Source organism: Chlorocebus sabaeus, chromosome 9 (genome assembly GCF_047675955.1).
Source record: "Chlorocebus sabaeus isolate Y175 chromosome 9, mChlSab1.0.hap1, whole genome shotgun sequence".
Lineage (NCBI taxonomy): Eukaryota > Metazoa > Chordata > Mammalia > Primates > Cercopithecidae > Chlorocebus > Chlorocebus sabaeus.
In genome coordinates, this window is record NC_132912.1 from 7,272,802 (window position 1) to 7,286,090 (window position 13,289).

The window sequence follows — 13,289 nt, forward strand, 5'->3', positions numbered from 1 at the left end:
AGAATTAAAAGTAGGTTTTTGATGGCGACATGAAAAGAAATACAGATTTTCTTTCTTGCCTTGATTCATTCAATTTAGAGGTGCAGAACGGAGTTCAGCTTCCACTGTCTTGGATATTTGGTCTTGCTCTTCGCAAAGATCTCCAAGTGCAAACTGAAATACAATGATCCTATTTACTCAGCCATTTCACCCTTTATCTATTTGCTTCCAGTGTATTCTGAGAAAATGAACAATATGTTTCCCATTTTGCCCTCTTAGGCCTCATTTTTGCTATTAAAAAGTTTCCTAGCCAGATGTGGTGGCATGCCTGTGTTCCCAGCTACTCGGGAGGCTAAGGTGAGAGGATCACCTAACCCCAGGAGTTTGAGGCTCCAGAGAGCCGTGATCATGCCACTGTACTCCAGCCTGGGTGACAGACCCTGTCTCAAAAAAAAAAAAAAAAGTTTCCATAATTAAAAGAAAAATTTCTATATGCAGAATGTGATTGCCATCAGAGCAAACATAATATTTAAAGAGAAGTAAATGACTGTACCACTGCACTCCAGCCTGGGTGACAGAGCGAGAGCCTGTCTCTAAAAAGAAAGCAATAAAGTAAAAAATAAGGTGAACTAAGATACTTGAAATCATCTGGGATGGATGAAAAGGAGAAATCATTCAACACTCCTTTACCTCCATTAACTCAGTGCTTTCTCTCCCCTTCTGCCTTACCCCTGTCCCTAGGAGATTCTTTCCTTCTCCCTTAACCCTGCCCCTAGGAGATGCTACCTGAACCTGTGGTGACAGAGGAAGGGGTCAGGTTCTGCTGGTGAGAGATCCCAGAGATGGGGTAGGATGGCAAAGGTCTCTCTTCTTATCCCAACTTCATTGCCTAAAACCTATGTGTGACACTGAAAGAAAAATGATAAATATAAATGTGGTTATTTAATTATTGCTGTCATAGAAATAAAGCAGTCTTTCTACTAAAGCATCAGGAAATTCTAGAATAACAGAAATGACTGAAAGTGGGAGGGCTAGAGGTGGATGTGTGAGGATACACGAGAATGTTTTAACAACTAAAAAGAATAAACACAAGTCCCTTGACCAGAAAGTTCCATTCTGGAGCTAGGAGGTGACTCTGAGAGGTCACACAGGACTTTGAGAGTCGTGGTCGTTAACAACCTAGAAATAAGGCTTTAGTGCGTGGCAAAAACAAAACAAAAAATTCCGACCAAAATAACTAATGCAGACGCTAAAGATAATATTGAATAACCTTCAACACAAAGACCGAAACACCACCATAGAATTTATTTTTGCTTTCTTAACAATGTGGCTTACAATTATTTTTCAAGTAAAAAGGGTTTTTTTTTCATTTAGAATAAAAATTAAAATATAACTCTGATATAGATTTTCATTTATTTACATGAAAACATATATACAGAATACAATCTTACAGCAAACCAAAAGCATGCCCCTCGTCCTGCAAATTTCAAAAGTAACGACGCCAATTTTTCCCTTTTATGCACCAAAAACATACACAAGATAGGAATCCAATTTCAATACAAACTATTCAAACTAGAATGCAAAAGAGTGAAAGGGCTTTCAACATTCACGACGAGGGATAGTTGATGTTTCCAGAGATCATGCTGGCTCCTGTTTCGAGCAAGTGAGATGATTATTTTTTCTGTCATTTAAAAAAATTTGCCTCAAATTTTTCATCCTAAGGTGATTTTTAGCCAACGATTGTCCTAGAAGTTTCCTTTTTTCGTCAGCACATCTCTTCAGCCACACAAAAAGCACTGCTCTGCCTTGGTTAGGCAGCACGACCGTCATACTCACCAGGCCAACTTCCCATTACTTGGTGATGACCATACAGAAGAATTACAGCCCCTTCCTCAAACAATATGGAATCGTTTGAGTTGTTATTTATCATTGAAACTAGAGAGGTTTTCAACCAAAATTCAAGGCAGTACTCTATGTCAGCAATTACAACTTTCAGGTAAATTACATGGGTCAAAAGTAGCACAATTTGATTTTATCATAGTATGTTTGGGGTATCTGCAAACCATTCTAGTGATAAGAGCTATAAGAACTGGTCAACTTAAGAATTCAACCACGTGAAAGGGACTAATTTCCAAAAGACTCTTAAACAGAAAAGGGTAATAAACAAAAGAATTACTGAATTATAACAGTTGCCAATACAGATTTCCTTTGCTATTTAATTATTGCACCAACGAGATATGGGCAGTATGGATATCTCGCTAACAATTTCTTCCTTAAACTACAGGTTTCTTAATTGACTATGTTTCCTTTCAAATAATTGCACACGTGATCACAGCTTTCTAAAGACAGAAGAGAGAGGAAGTGGAGCCTTGATTCACCATCTTAATCCAAAAGCAGCAAAGATGCTCAAACCACAACAACAGTCTGTTATTTAACACTACTATTTTTTTTTAGTTCTATATACAGAAATAAATATAAATGGGTGTTCTATAAAATAAGTATGAAAACCCCTAGTGCTTCTAAAACTAAGCAGGGACAGCTCTTAGAAAGGGGTGTTTGGCATAAGATAGAGGGCAAATCTCAGAACTTGCCGAATACAACACTCAAAATTCTGTGAGATAAATTCGACACCCATCTTCAAAGGGCTGAACAAAATCAACCTCCTAGAGAGGGCAGTAAAGGTCACAGGGGCAGTGTTCAAGGCATGGATCATTTTAACGTACTGAGGAACAAACCAAAACAAACACAGGAAATAATCTTTTGAATCTGATCAAATAAGGTAGGAGAACCCAGGAGCCGTGCAGCTCAAATACTGTGTTTGACCCAAACTTGGATCAAATGACTCTAATGTTGAAAGTGATGGATGAGTCCCCCACACGATGAAGCTCTGTGGTGAAGTTCACTGTCTTTTGCTTTTGTTTTGAAAGGCAAAGAAGTTCCGTAATGCCAGTAGTACCCTGTTCTTTTTCTAGGTTGTTAGGTTTGTGTTTTTGTAGACAGGATATTTTTTCTACATAGTACAAATGCAGTCAAGAAGTGAGGAGCTGAAACAAGCTCTGTGAGTTTAGGGTGAGACTGAGCAATGGGCTGTCGTGGTTCAAGTTGAGGTGACGTCTCTTTCTCAGGGTTTTCAAATGGCGCAGACTGCAGAGTCCGCCGGGCCAGTTCCAGGAAGTTCCAAGTGGCGTGATGCCCACAGGACGTGGGCGCACTAAGGAGAGGACTTTGGTCCCAAAGGATCATCAGAGAGAGATGGAGAAGAAATGGTACCATCAAGCGAAGGAGTGCAGGGCATCACTTCTTGGTGTTTAGACCATGACACTGTTGGCCTAGGGGCTATGGTGGCATCGGGGCACACATGTCAAATCCACTTTTTCTGCCAAAAGTAACAAGGACACACACAGAAAAATGCTCCATGAAATTGGCCCTATCTTTAAGACAGACGCTGGTGAGAGGTGAATCCTACAGAGCAATGAAAACACATGACAATTCTGTAATTGCTGCTGATGTGAAGTCCACCCACCACGACGGAAATCTCCAGAGAATCCAAGCTCAGGACACTGGCAACAGCTGGAGGAAAAGCACCTCCTTGGTCCTAAAATCTTTCTGGGCTCTCCTCAAGGACCGGAGAGATGGCATAGAGACAACTTTCATGGTGACGCCAGGCCGTGCCCTCTTGTGCAGTGGTCACAGCCATCTCCTCCCTGGCACGCACACACAGAGTGCTCACCCATGGTGACCGCGACTGCACAGAGAAACACCGAAGTTAAACTGTCAGGGTAAAGGATATGGACAGTCCTGGGCACTTGGCTTCATGGGAAGCAAACACTTTCCCCTGTGACAGTGGCCGTATCCTTCCTGGGCTCCTGGCGGGCCACATACTCCAGCTCCCTGGGTGGGCTCCAGAGAGCTCCTGGAGGATCTCCTCCCTCCAACGCAGCACCTCCTCCTCCGTGCCACCACTGAAAAGGGCGACAGAAGTGACATTCGTGCTGCAAGTCCTTGTTCTGTTGCGGCCACCACATTCCCTCATCCTCGTCTCAAATACAACAGAAACAGCTCAGCTTGAAAAGGCCACAGTGAAGGATCATCAAGGAGTCAGCGCGGGGAAAATGCCAAAGATCTGGAAATGGATGCCCTTTCCAATCGTTTGACAGAGTTTCACTCCACGAGACTGAGCGTTTAAGGCCAAAAGCACGTGGCTGAGAAGGCAGGGGTGGAAAACCGCGGAAAGGTCAAAACTGGAGCTTAAAGGAGAGATGCCCAGGGCAAGCCAGCCGCGGATCCCAGAGACATTTCCGTCGGGGCACAAGTGACACACTCCTCCCATCTGAGGTCCCCAGGCAGATGCATCAGCCAAACTCTAAAACTTGATTCTAGAAAGCGACTGCAGGGGAGACCAAAACGCCTCATCCATAAATATGTGTTTTCCATTCTCCTCTGTAACCATTACAGAGTGTTAAGAAGGGTGAGCTTGAGCAATCACAGTTTCCAAAATTCCACCGAGAATCATATCTGGAAATGTCACAGAAATGCAAGCAGCTCGTCCGCCCACTGCAGAATTTTACTGGAACTGTGGAGACTCTAGTCCAAGGGACAAGCTCAAGGTAGTTGTGAAAAAGCAGGAAGGGTGTGAAGCCTCTGCTTCCAGTGTCTGCTCAGGAACTGTGGCAGGGTTTGGTTTCCTTGCATAAGTTTAAAAAGGCATATTGGCAGCCACCACAGAGGAACACTGTAGTCCACTGGGTCTGAGTGGAGATACGGAGTCGCTCATGAGGATATGGAGATGGATTCTGGTCCAAGAGGCCAGCCAACTCTTGCAGCCACAGCTTTGTTTGTATGTGACCTGGCGGATTTAACACAACTGCCCAAGAAATTCCACAAGCAAACTCAAAGCCAGAAAGAGCTGCAGGAATGGCAGGGCCAGAACTGGGACCAGACCCTTCTTTTTCTTTTTTTCTCATTTTTGGCCGATCTGGATCTTTCTTTCCAGCATGAGCGGGATGAACGCCAGCGGGAGAGACTGTGTGCTCACCACTGCGCCCTCAGTGTCCACACCTGTCGCTTCACAGGAACCGAGGTCCAGAGTGATGAGAAGTCACCCAAGATCTCAGAGTTAGTTCTCAGCAAAACCAGGGTGCCAAGTGGCTGCCTCCAGATTCAGGGCTCATGCTGCACTGTCCCTGGTGCATATGCGGCCAGCTGGGGCAGAACGAGACAGAAGGGACCCTCAGAGGGACCCCTGCTCAGTGACCTGCTGCAGTGATCCTTCTAAGGGGATGTAGCTGGTTCATGAAACGCTTCCCCCACATCTCTTTCCCTTCCTGCTCTCTGAAACTAAGCTTTTTCTTTGACACATAATCCAACATTTGCCTAAAAGACTCACTCCCTGATCCAGCTACAATTAAACTACAACACTGGAGATAGTTGAGGTCTAGAAAAGACTGGGTAGAGCGTGTCTCTACAGATGTTCTAGACTTCAATCAAAAACCATCCAGTTGGGCCAGGGCGTGGTGGCTCACACTTGCAATCCCAGCATATTGGGAGGCTGAGGCGGGCAGATCACTTGAGGTCGGGAATTCAAGACGAGCCTGACCAACATGGTGAAACCCCGTCTCTACCAAAAATACAAAAATTAGCTGGGCATGGTGGTGGGCGCCTGTAATCCCAGCTACTTGGGAGGCTGAGGCAGGAGAATCACTTGAACCCAAGAGACAGAGGTTGCAGTGAGCTGAGATCGCACCACTGCATTCCAGCCTGGGTGGCAGAGCGAGACTCTGTCTCAAAAAACACAAAATCAACCAACCAACCATCCAGTTGCACAGAGATGCCTGCCGGCCTTCTTTCACTCCCCGTATTCCTAAAAGGCACCTCGAACAGAGGACAGAGCTTTAGCATATCTTTTTATAAGGACATCGCTGCCAGCTGCATTGCAGAAAGGAGCTGCCACCAAGATGAAACTGCAGGTGCCACTCAACCAGGGTCACACGCCTATCCACAGGAAACTGCATGTATAAACGTGCCCGTGTGATTACAGGAAACACGACGGCACGGGGTGAGGTTTCTTCCTTGGCGACATTCTTCTTTTACAAAGAATGCAGGCCTCACTTTAGGAAACCCTGCTTCAAGGGAGCTGCCCGGTTTGGGGCGGGAGAAAGGCAAAATGTGGGTGAACCAAGAAGCTGGCCCACGTCCAGCAGGGTCTGACACGTGACTTTAACTGGCACTCCCCAGAAGCGACTGCTGCTGTGCTTCGCTGTGCTTTGCAAACACAGAAACAGCTCACACGCCAGCAGAGGCAGGAGATCCTGGGCTTCTGGTTTTCTGGTGATACTTAGTGTCTGTACCATTTAACACATCCCAGAAAATCAAAGTTTCAGTCCTGGAAACCTTTACCAACACTGCATCCCACGTCACGGGCCACCTCCCGAGGGGAGACTCAGTTGGCGTACTGGGCGTAGAAAGCCACTTTGACTCTCTCGATCTGGTGGCATAACTTGATGGCGGGCCCCAGCTTCAGCTCCATGCACTCCTGCACCGTCGGAAGGGTCAGAAGCAGGAGTGCTTGGCCGTCAATGTCCTGCAGAAAAAGAAAGACAGGTTAGAGACGCGGCAGTGTGCACCCGGGTACGCAGATGCATCACAGCAGGCTCCATCCCGGGGCCAAACCTGGCAAGAGGATGCTCTTGTTTCATTCAATTCAGGGGATTGTTGGTAGAGATACCAACCCGGCTGGATGACTGTCTAATCCTTGTGTTACTAAAATCTTTTTGCAGCTAGGCACAGTGGCTCACACCTATAATTCCCGCACTTTGGGAGGCTGAGGCTGGAGGATCGCTTGAGACCAGGAGTTTGAGACAAGCCTGGGTAATCCAGTGAGATATGGTCTCTACAAAAAATTAAAAAATTAGCTGGGCAGGGTGGTGCAAACCTGTGATGCCAACTACTCAGAGGCCGAAGGGGGAGGATCACCTGAGCCCAGGAGTTTGAGGTTGCAGTGAGCTGTGATCACACCACTGCCCTCCAGCCTGGGCAACATAGCAGGAGCCCCTCTAAACAACAACAACAACACAAAACCAACAATACAAATACAAGAGCTTTTGGCTAAGGGCATTCTGGCTCCTCTGAAATTCACATACCTACTGTGTTGGGTAGAAAGAGCTGGAACAGGAGGGTTGCTGCAGGAATTGCTTCCCAAGCTTATTGCCCCTTGCTGGGAGGGCAACTCACCCTCCACCCCAGGCAAGGCCAGGTCCTCCCTGAGCTATGCTGAGACTTCATCTGAGCACTAAGCAAAGGAATCTCTACCAAAAGACAAGGCTCCCTCACCTCCCTGCCAAGGTCTGGCATTTCACCATCAGGATGGGTGAGAAGATGCTCAAGACAGATATGCCAATGACAGCACAGTTTTCCATAAAGGAAAACACACACACACACACACGCACGCACACACACACACCCACACACACACACACAGCCCAGAGTGAGGTGTTGCTTGTACACAGATCTGTTGCCCCACTGTGTCCTGCTCAGCCTTTCTCTACCTACACACAGGGCAGGAAGACACTCATTCAATGAATGTTCAGTTGAATTTGCTACAGGAAGGAGCATCCAGAGACCCACTCCAAAGCTCTAAGACCCTTCCACTGGACATCTCTGTCTCTTCAGCAGCTTGCTTCATATAGTAATCTGGTTCATTCACATAGATGTCATTTGACTGGACTTCTGAGTTTAACCGCAGTCCTCCTTCCTGTTTACCACGACGAGCTCAATAGTCCAGAGGGAGTCACTGAAGCTCTAAGAGATTGCAGGCCCTGGGCAATGATGAAGATCAGGGGTACCATGAGTGCATTAAGTGAGCTCCACAAACTGGAATTTCTGCCACTTGCAGAAGAATTACACCCAGGGCTGCCATAAGCCACACGGACATTAATAAACAAGCAAAAGCGTAAGATCATACGTCTCCAACAACACCTGTCGGTGACTTTCGCACAGGGAGCTTATTTTCTTAAACTAATGGTTTATTTAGCTGTCTTGAAAATATCTAAAGCAAAAAGTCAAAGTGTGTATAAATGGTAGCCTTGAGCAGACTAATCTTCTAAGCAAGCATAATTCATCATCTGATCAGATTCAAAAGACTAATGTTAAGAGCAGGAATAATTTATCTTCTGATCAGATCAGATTCAAAAGCAACAATATTCCCTAATAAGTACTGCAGCAATAAAAATGAAACATTAACTTTAAAAGTATCAATGTGAGTGTCATTTTTTATTTTTAAATTACAGATGAGCACTAGCTGTGATGTAAGCAATGTGAAGCCACGCTCAACCAAGACTCAAAGGTGACTTCATCAAACCACAAAGTAAACAGATCTGTCTTGTATACATACTGAAAGCAGGAGATAAACTATAGAAAACTGTCACTATATTTTCATGCTATGTTTATATCATTTTTCCCTTTCTCTATAGTGCTCATACATGTTATTTTACTTTCTTTTCAGATGCTACAGAAAAGGCTGATTGCAGCTGGGGGCATTTGGGAGTACTGTGAAATAGTGTTTGGCTCTAGGTCGCGAAGAAACCAAGGGGACCTCTGGCCTGGGGCCTGCAGGCCAGTTCCACTTTCAGGGTCAAATCCACATACAGGACATCAAAACAGACCAAGAGGACACAGGCGTAGGGACTCAAAGTCTTCTAGGTACCATGGGCCTCATAAAAACACATTTTAAGTAGGCAGAGGGCTGATGTTCTATTCTGTGGATGTCATTAAACTGTGGACAGGTGGCTCAACCATTACGTTCAATGACATCCACAGAACAGGATAGAATAGAAATAGAACTTACTTTACTTTCCCAGGAAGTTTACTTTCCTGGTGAAAATTAATGCCCAGAAAAGCTAGCCAATCTAACTACAATCACACAGCAAATTAGAGACAGTGTTGGAATGAGAACGGTAGTTTTCAGACATTAAACTTTGAAGGGAAAACTGTAGCTCAGTCTTTAACATCTGTACTTGGGCATGATGGTGATTCAATCACCACTGAATATCAGCACTAAAATATTCATGTAACTCTTTCTCTACAGAAAATTTCAGCGAAGGTGGCCAATGCATGTATCACATTGAAGTGCAGTTGCACACACTCATTTATTTCCTTGTCAATATTTATTGAGCATCTACTAAGTGCCAGGCACTTGGCTGGCCTCTGGGGAATGTCATAGTGAACAAAGGAAAGGTTCCCTCTCTGGGCACCCCATGAATCTGAAGGATGGAAGACAAGTCAACAGACTATTAGGATACAGGGATATTAACATATGGATGCAGAGCTAAGGTCTCAAACAGGACAGGCAACCAAGCCAGTCTTACAGGGGTGTTGAAAGGGCTTCAAACTGAGACTTCAGGGACCAATAAGAATTATTAAGGCCAAGAGGAACTGAAAGAACGAACACAGCTAGTTCCCTGGAATGTAGAATTCCAGGAAATTGGGGAGACACCAAAGGTAAAATCATGACGAGCCCAGAAATCCACTTTATCTGGAAGACTCTTTTTTCTTTCAAGGGTTATTTAGATAACAGCATACTTCACAGGTGGTTTAATTTTTTGTAAACATGTTCCTATATAACTGAGAGCTGCTGGCAGATCACTTTTAATGTTAAACAAAGAATTCTCATAAATGGACTAATTGTAAAGAAATGAAATATGATGAGATATACGACATGCTTAGTGCAGGGCAAAATTAAATTGATTTTGATAGAGCATTCAGGCGAGGATTGGGTAGTTCCTAATGGAGGTGTTCAGGTCTAGAGAAGTAGAGAAAGGACAGCTTAATCTGGACTAAGCCTATAAACTATCCTGAAATTTTTTCATTAATGCCAATTGATCACTTGAGCCGTCTGCTTATTGCACTGTCTCTGACTGATGGAAGCTGAATGAATAGATAAAATTTTATTTAGAGTTTTGTGTGTTCTTTAGTTATAGATGAGTGGATTTTTACTGTGTAATGTACAGGTTTGCAGCATTAAATTATGGAGTATAGATTTGTAAGCAGTTGCCATAACATTTCAGAAATAAAAGGCACAGATGCTGGTAATGGGGAGTTTATAATTTTTGCAAATGCTCCTGGTGATTCTAATAATCTCTGCATTTACAACGTTCAGAGCACGCGTACACATAGCGATGACCATGCTGTGCACAGGGATCTCATTCACATGCCAGTGAATAAAGTCTCTGGGTTCCTTCTAGCTCATTTAAAATCTCAGACAATGCCTGCAGTGACCTACTGGAGGCCTCATCAAATCAGAGCTGGAGTATCTGGGCTAAATGACGATGAACAAATTAGTAAAAGTTAGTCATTAAAGGTCTGATGGGACAGAAAGAGACTCAAGTGCCCATGTACTTCAGACAGCCCAGTGGGCAATGACTCTTTATTCCAACAGGTGAACTTGCCTAGTGTGAAATGTGAAATTACACAGGAATGAGATGACAATAATGAAAGTCTATTTTTCCCTCTCGTAAGAGAAACAAGTAGGGATGAAGGGCAAGGCTTTTACTGATATTAGAAGAGCAACAGGACAAAACTCTGCCTCTACTAAAAATACAAAAATTAGCCAGGCATGGTGGCGGGTGCCTGTAATTTCAGCTATTCAGGAGGCTGAGGCAGGAAAATCGCTTGAACCCAGGAGGCGGAGGTTGCAGTGAGCTGAGATTGCGCCACTGCACTCCAGCCTGGGCGACAAGAGTAAAACTCCATCTCAAAAAAAAAAAAAAAAAAAAAACCAAAAAAAACAGCAACTTGGAGAGCAACTTGATTCTACAAGGGAGACAGTGTTGGCAGTGTTCCATTTCCTAGAAGGCTTAGCTTAGGGAAGGCATGAAACTTTTCTCTGGTGTTCTCAACTGGGCTTAGGAATACCAGAAAGGAAGATTCAATACTTTAGGCTTTTCCCCAAACCAGCTTTGTTTCACTTTCTTGCTTATTACTGAGAACTTGTACACAGTGTAGACAGACACAGGAGCTAGTGACGTTTCAAGGTCTAAGCCCTCATACCTAACCTGGAATCTAGAAATGAGACATCTGCTCTTCATTCAGGCCTAACTAAACTTTTTTTTTTTTATTGTGAAAACTAAGCATTTGAGCCTAAAAATAAAACCAAAACATTAGAGTCATACAGAATGCTGCACCTCGCTATCAGAAGGCGCCTTGCAGGGACCGAATCGGTGTATGCTGAACGCACACGGGGACCGACAGATACGCATCAGCGCAACCAAACCTGCGGGATCAGCGCTTGTCATGGATTTGGATACAACGCTTTTCTCGCTGCAGCACCACTGTCAATAAATACTAGACAGGCAAAGTGCGGCACTGGGCAACACTTTGCACAGGATTTCAATCTATTGCTTTCTTTTTTGTTTTCAAGACGGAGATATGGCTTATCAATAAGCCCCCGATCACCTAAGCCCTTGCATTTCTTACAACTGTCTTTCTTTCCTGTTTGTGTGTTATTTGAAGGGACAAGCTCATCACCCAGGTTCTTTAGGTCTAAGGAGGCCTCTCCCTGGTTGCTTTTCAGAGTTGTCCAGACAGGAAGGGTGGCCAATGTCAGAAGGTCAGGAGGCAACTCTTTCTGCCTTCAATCATTCGTCTTTTTTATTTATTTATTTTTGCTTACTTTTGAGATGGAGTCACTCTATTGCCCATGATGGAGTGCAGTGACACGATCTCGGCTCACTGCAATCTCTGCCTCCCAGGTTCAAGCAATTCTCCTGCCTCAGTCTCCCAAGTAGCTGGAATTACAGGCGCCCAACAGCATGCCCAGCTAGTTTTTGTATTTATTTATTTATTTATTTATTTAAGTAGAGACGGGGTTTCACCACGTTGGCCAGGCTGGTCTCGAACTCCTGACCTCAAGTGATCCGCCTATCTTGGCCTCCCAAAGTGTTGGGATTACAGGCATGAGCCACCATGCCCAGCCTAATCATTCTTTCAGCATGATCTTAGCAGATGTCTGCAGAAGGTTCTAGTAGTCATCAGTAGGATGAAGTAATTCATCTCTTGGACTTCTTGGGACACAGGGGGAAGAACTTTGAATGACAATAACTACTCTCTTGGGTGGCACTGGAGACCATTGTAATTTGCTTTTTTCGGTTCATTGCTGCATGAACTTGGGAGAAAAGCTGGGAAATTTCCTGGGTGCACGGGAAGTCACAGACCTTTTATGTTCCCAGATTTAATGTTTGAAATATCCTCTTTCTAGACTACTGGTTTTTATGATCTAAAAAGAGACTGAATAAACCTATCTTTAAACTCATATGAAAAATAGTACTTTCTTTTTTAACATGAGGTCTTTGAACACAGATATTTATACCAGGACAACGCAAGAAACTTCAACAAAGTAAGCACAGAGCAGAGCAAGAGCCTGGAATTTTCTTGGAATTTTCTGCAAGGCCAGTGAGGCAAGATGCAAGGTGGTGTGTGTGCATCCTGTTTCCGTGGCAACTTGTTTCCATATTAATTTAAGGGACAATGTAAATAAAAACCCTCTCTTCTTCTTTAGGACACAGCATCATATATCTTATGTTTTAGTTACCTATACTCATTTCATCTGCTGGGCTACAGACTCCTTTAAAATAGAAATTCTATCGACCGTTATTGCATTTGTCTATCACCATACCATCATCTTAAAAACATTTCATGTAGAAAGATGTGAGGGAGGTAAGAAAACAATGACGAAAGCAGCAGTCAGTACGACACACCGGCCAGCGGGCTTCCACTTTGGGCAGGCCAGGTAGATACACTGTTCCCTCCTTCTCCCAGTAGGCCTAAGTAAGATCCACTGGCATTATATAGAAATCCACAAACAGAAGACTCTGGAAGGTGGAGAGAGGAGGGCAGACCGGCTAGGGGCCTGGGCCCCCAGCTGACAGCATGGTGCTGAGCTCTCTGGTTGTTTTGGTTGCTGTTTGTGTGTGAGCTTCATGCACCTGAGACTTGGGGCTGAAGAAACTGCAACCCAGATTTGCCAAAAGGCACTGACAGGAGGCTCAACCAAAGCCGGCTGTCTGTAGACAAAGGCCTGGCCAAGGGGTGGCCCAGCAAGACAAAAAACTGTGAGACAGCAACACCTCTTTGACAGCTGAACATCACAGGGAGGGTTGGCCAGGCCTGGCCAGGTGGCAACTGAGCACCTCATCCTACCACCAAGGTGGCATCTGAAAGGGCCAGGCAGGGAACTGGGACTCTTACCCCGGCCTGGTGGTAAAGAGCCCCCACTGCAGGGTGGTGGAGTGGAGGAGGAGGGAGATGGCAGGGCGAGC

General features: G+C 44.7%; 1 protein-coding gene across 2 annotated transcripts in view; it reads right to left on the bottom strand.

Annotated features, from left to right (window-relative positions):
* Positions 1-1,261: 1,261 nt before the first annotated feature.
* Positions 1,262-13,289, bottom strand: part of SFMBT2 (Scm like with four mbt domains 2) — a 253,380-nt gene continuing 241,352 nt past the window's right edge. For both annotated transcript variants that reach the window (XM_037983322.2, XM_037983323.2), the window contains one exon: positions 1,262-6,559. In XM_037983322.2, coding sequence (XP_037839250.2) covers positions 6,419-6,559 — 141 coding nt within the window. In that variant the 3' untranslated portion in view covers positions 1,262-6,418. The remainder of the gene's footprint in view (positions 6,560-13,289) is intronic.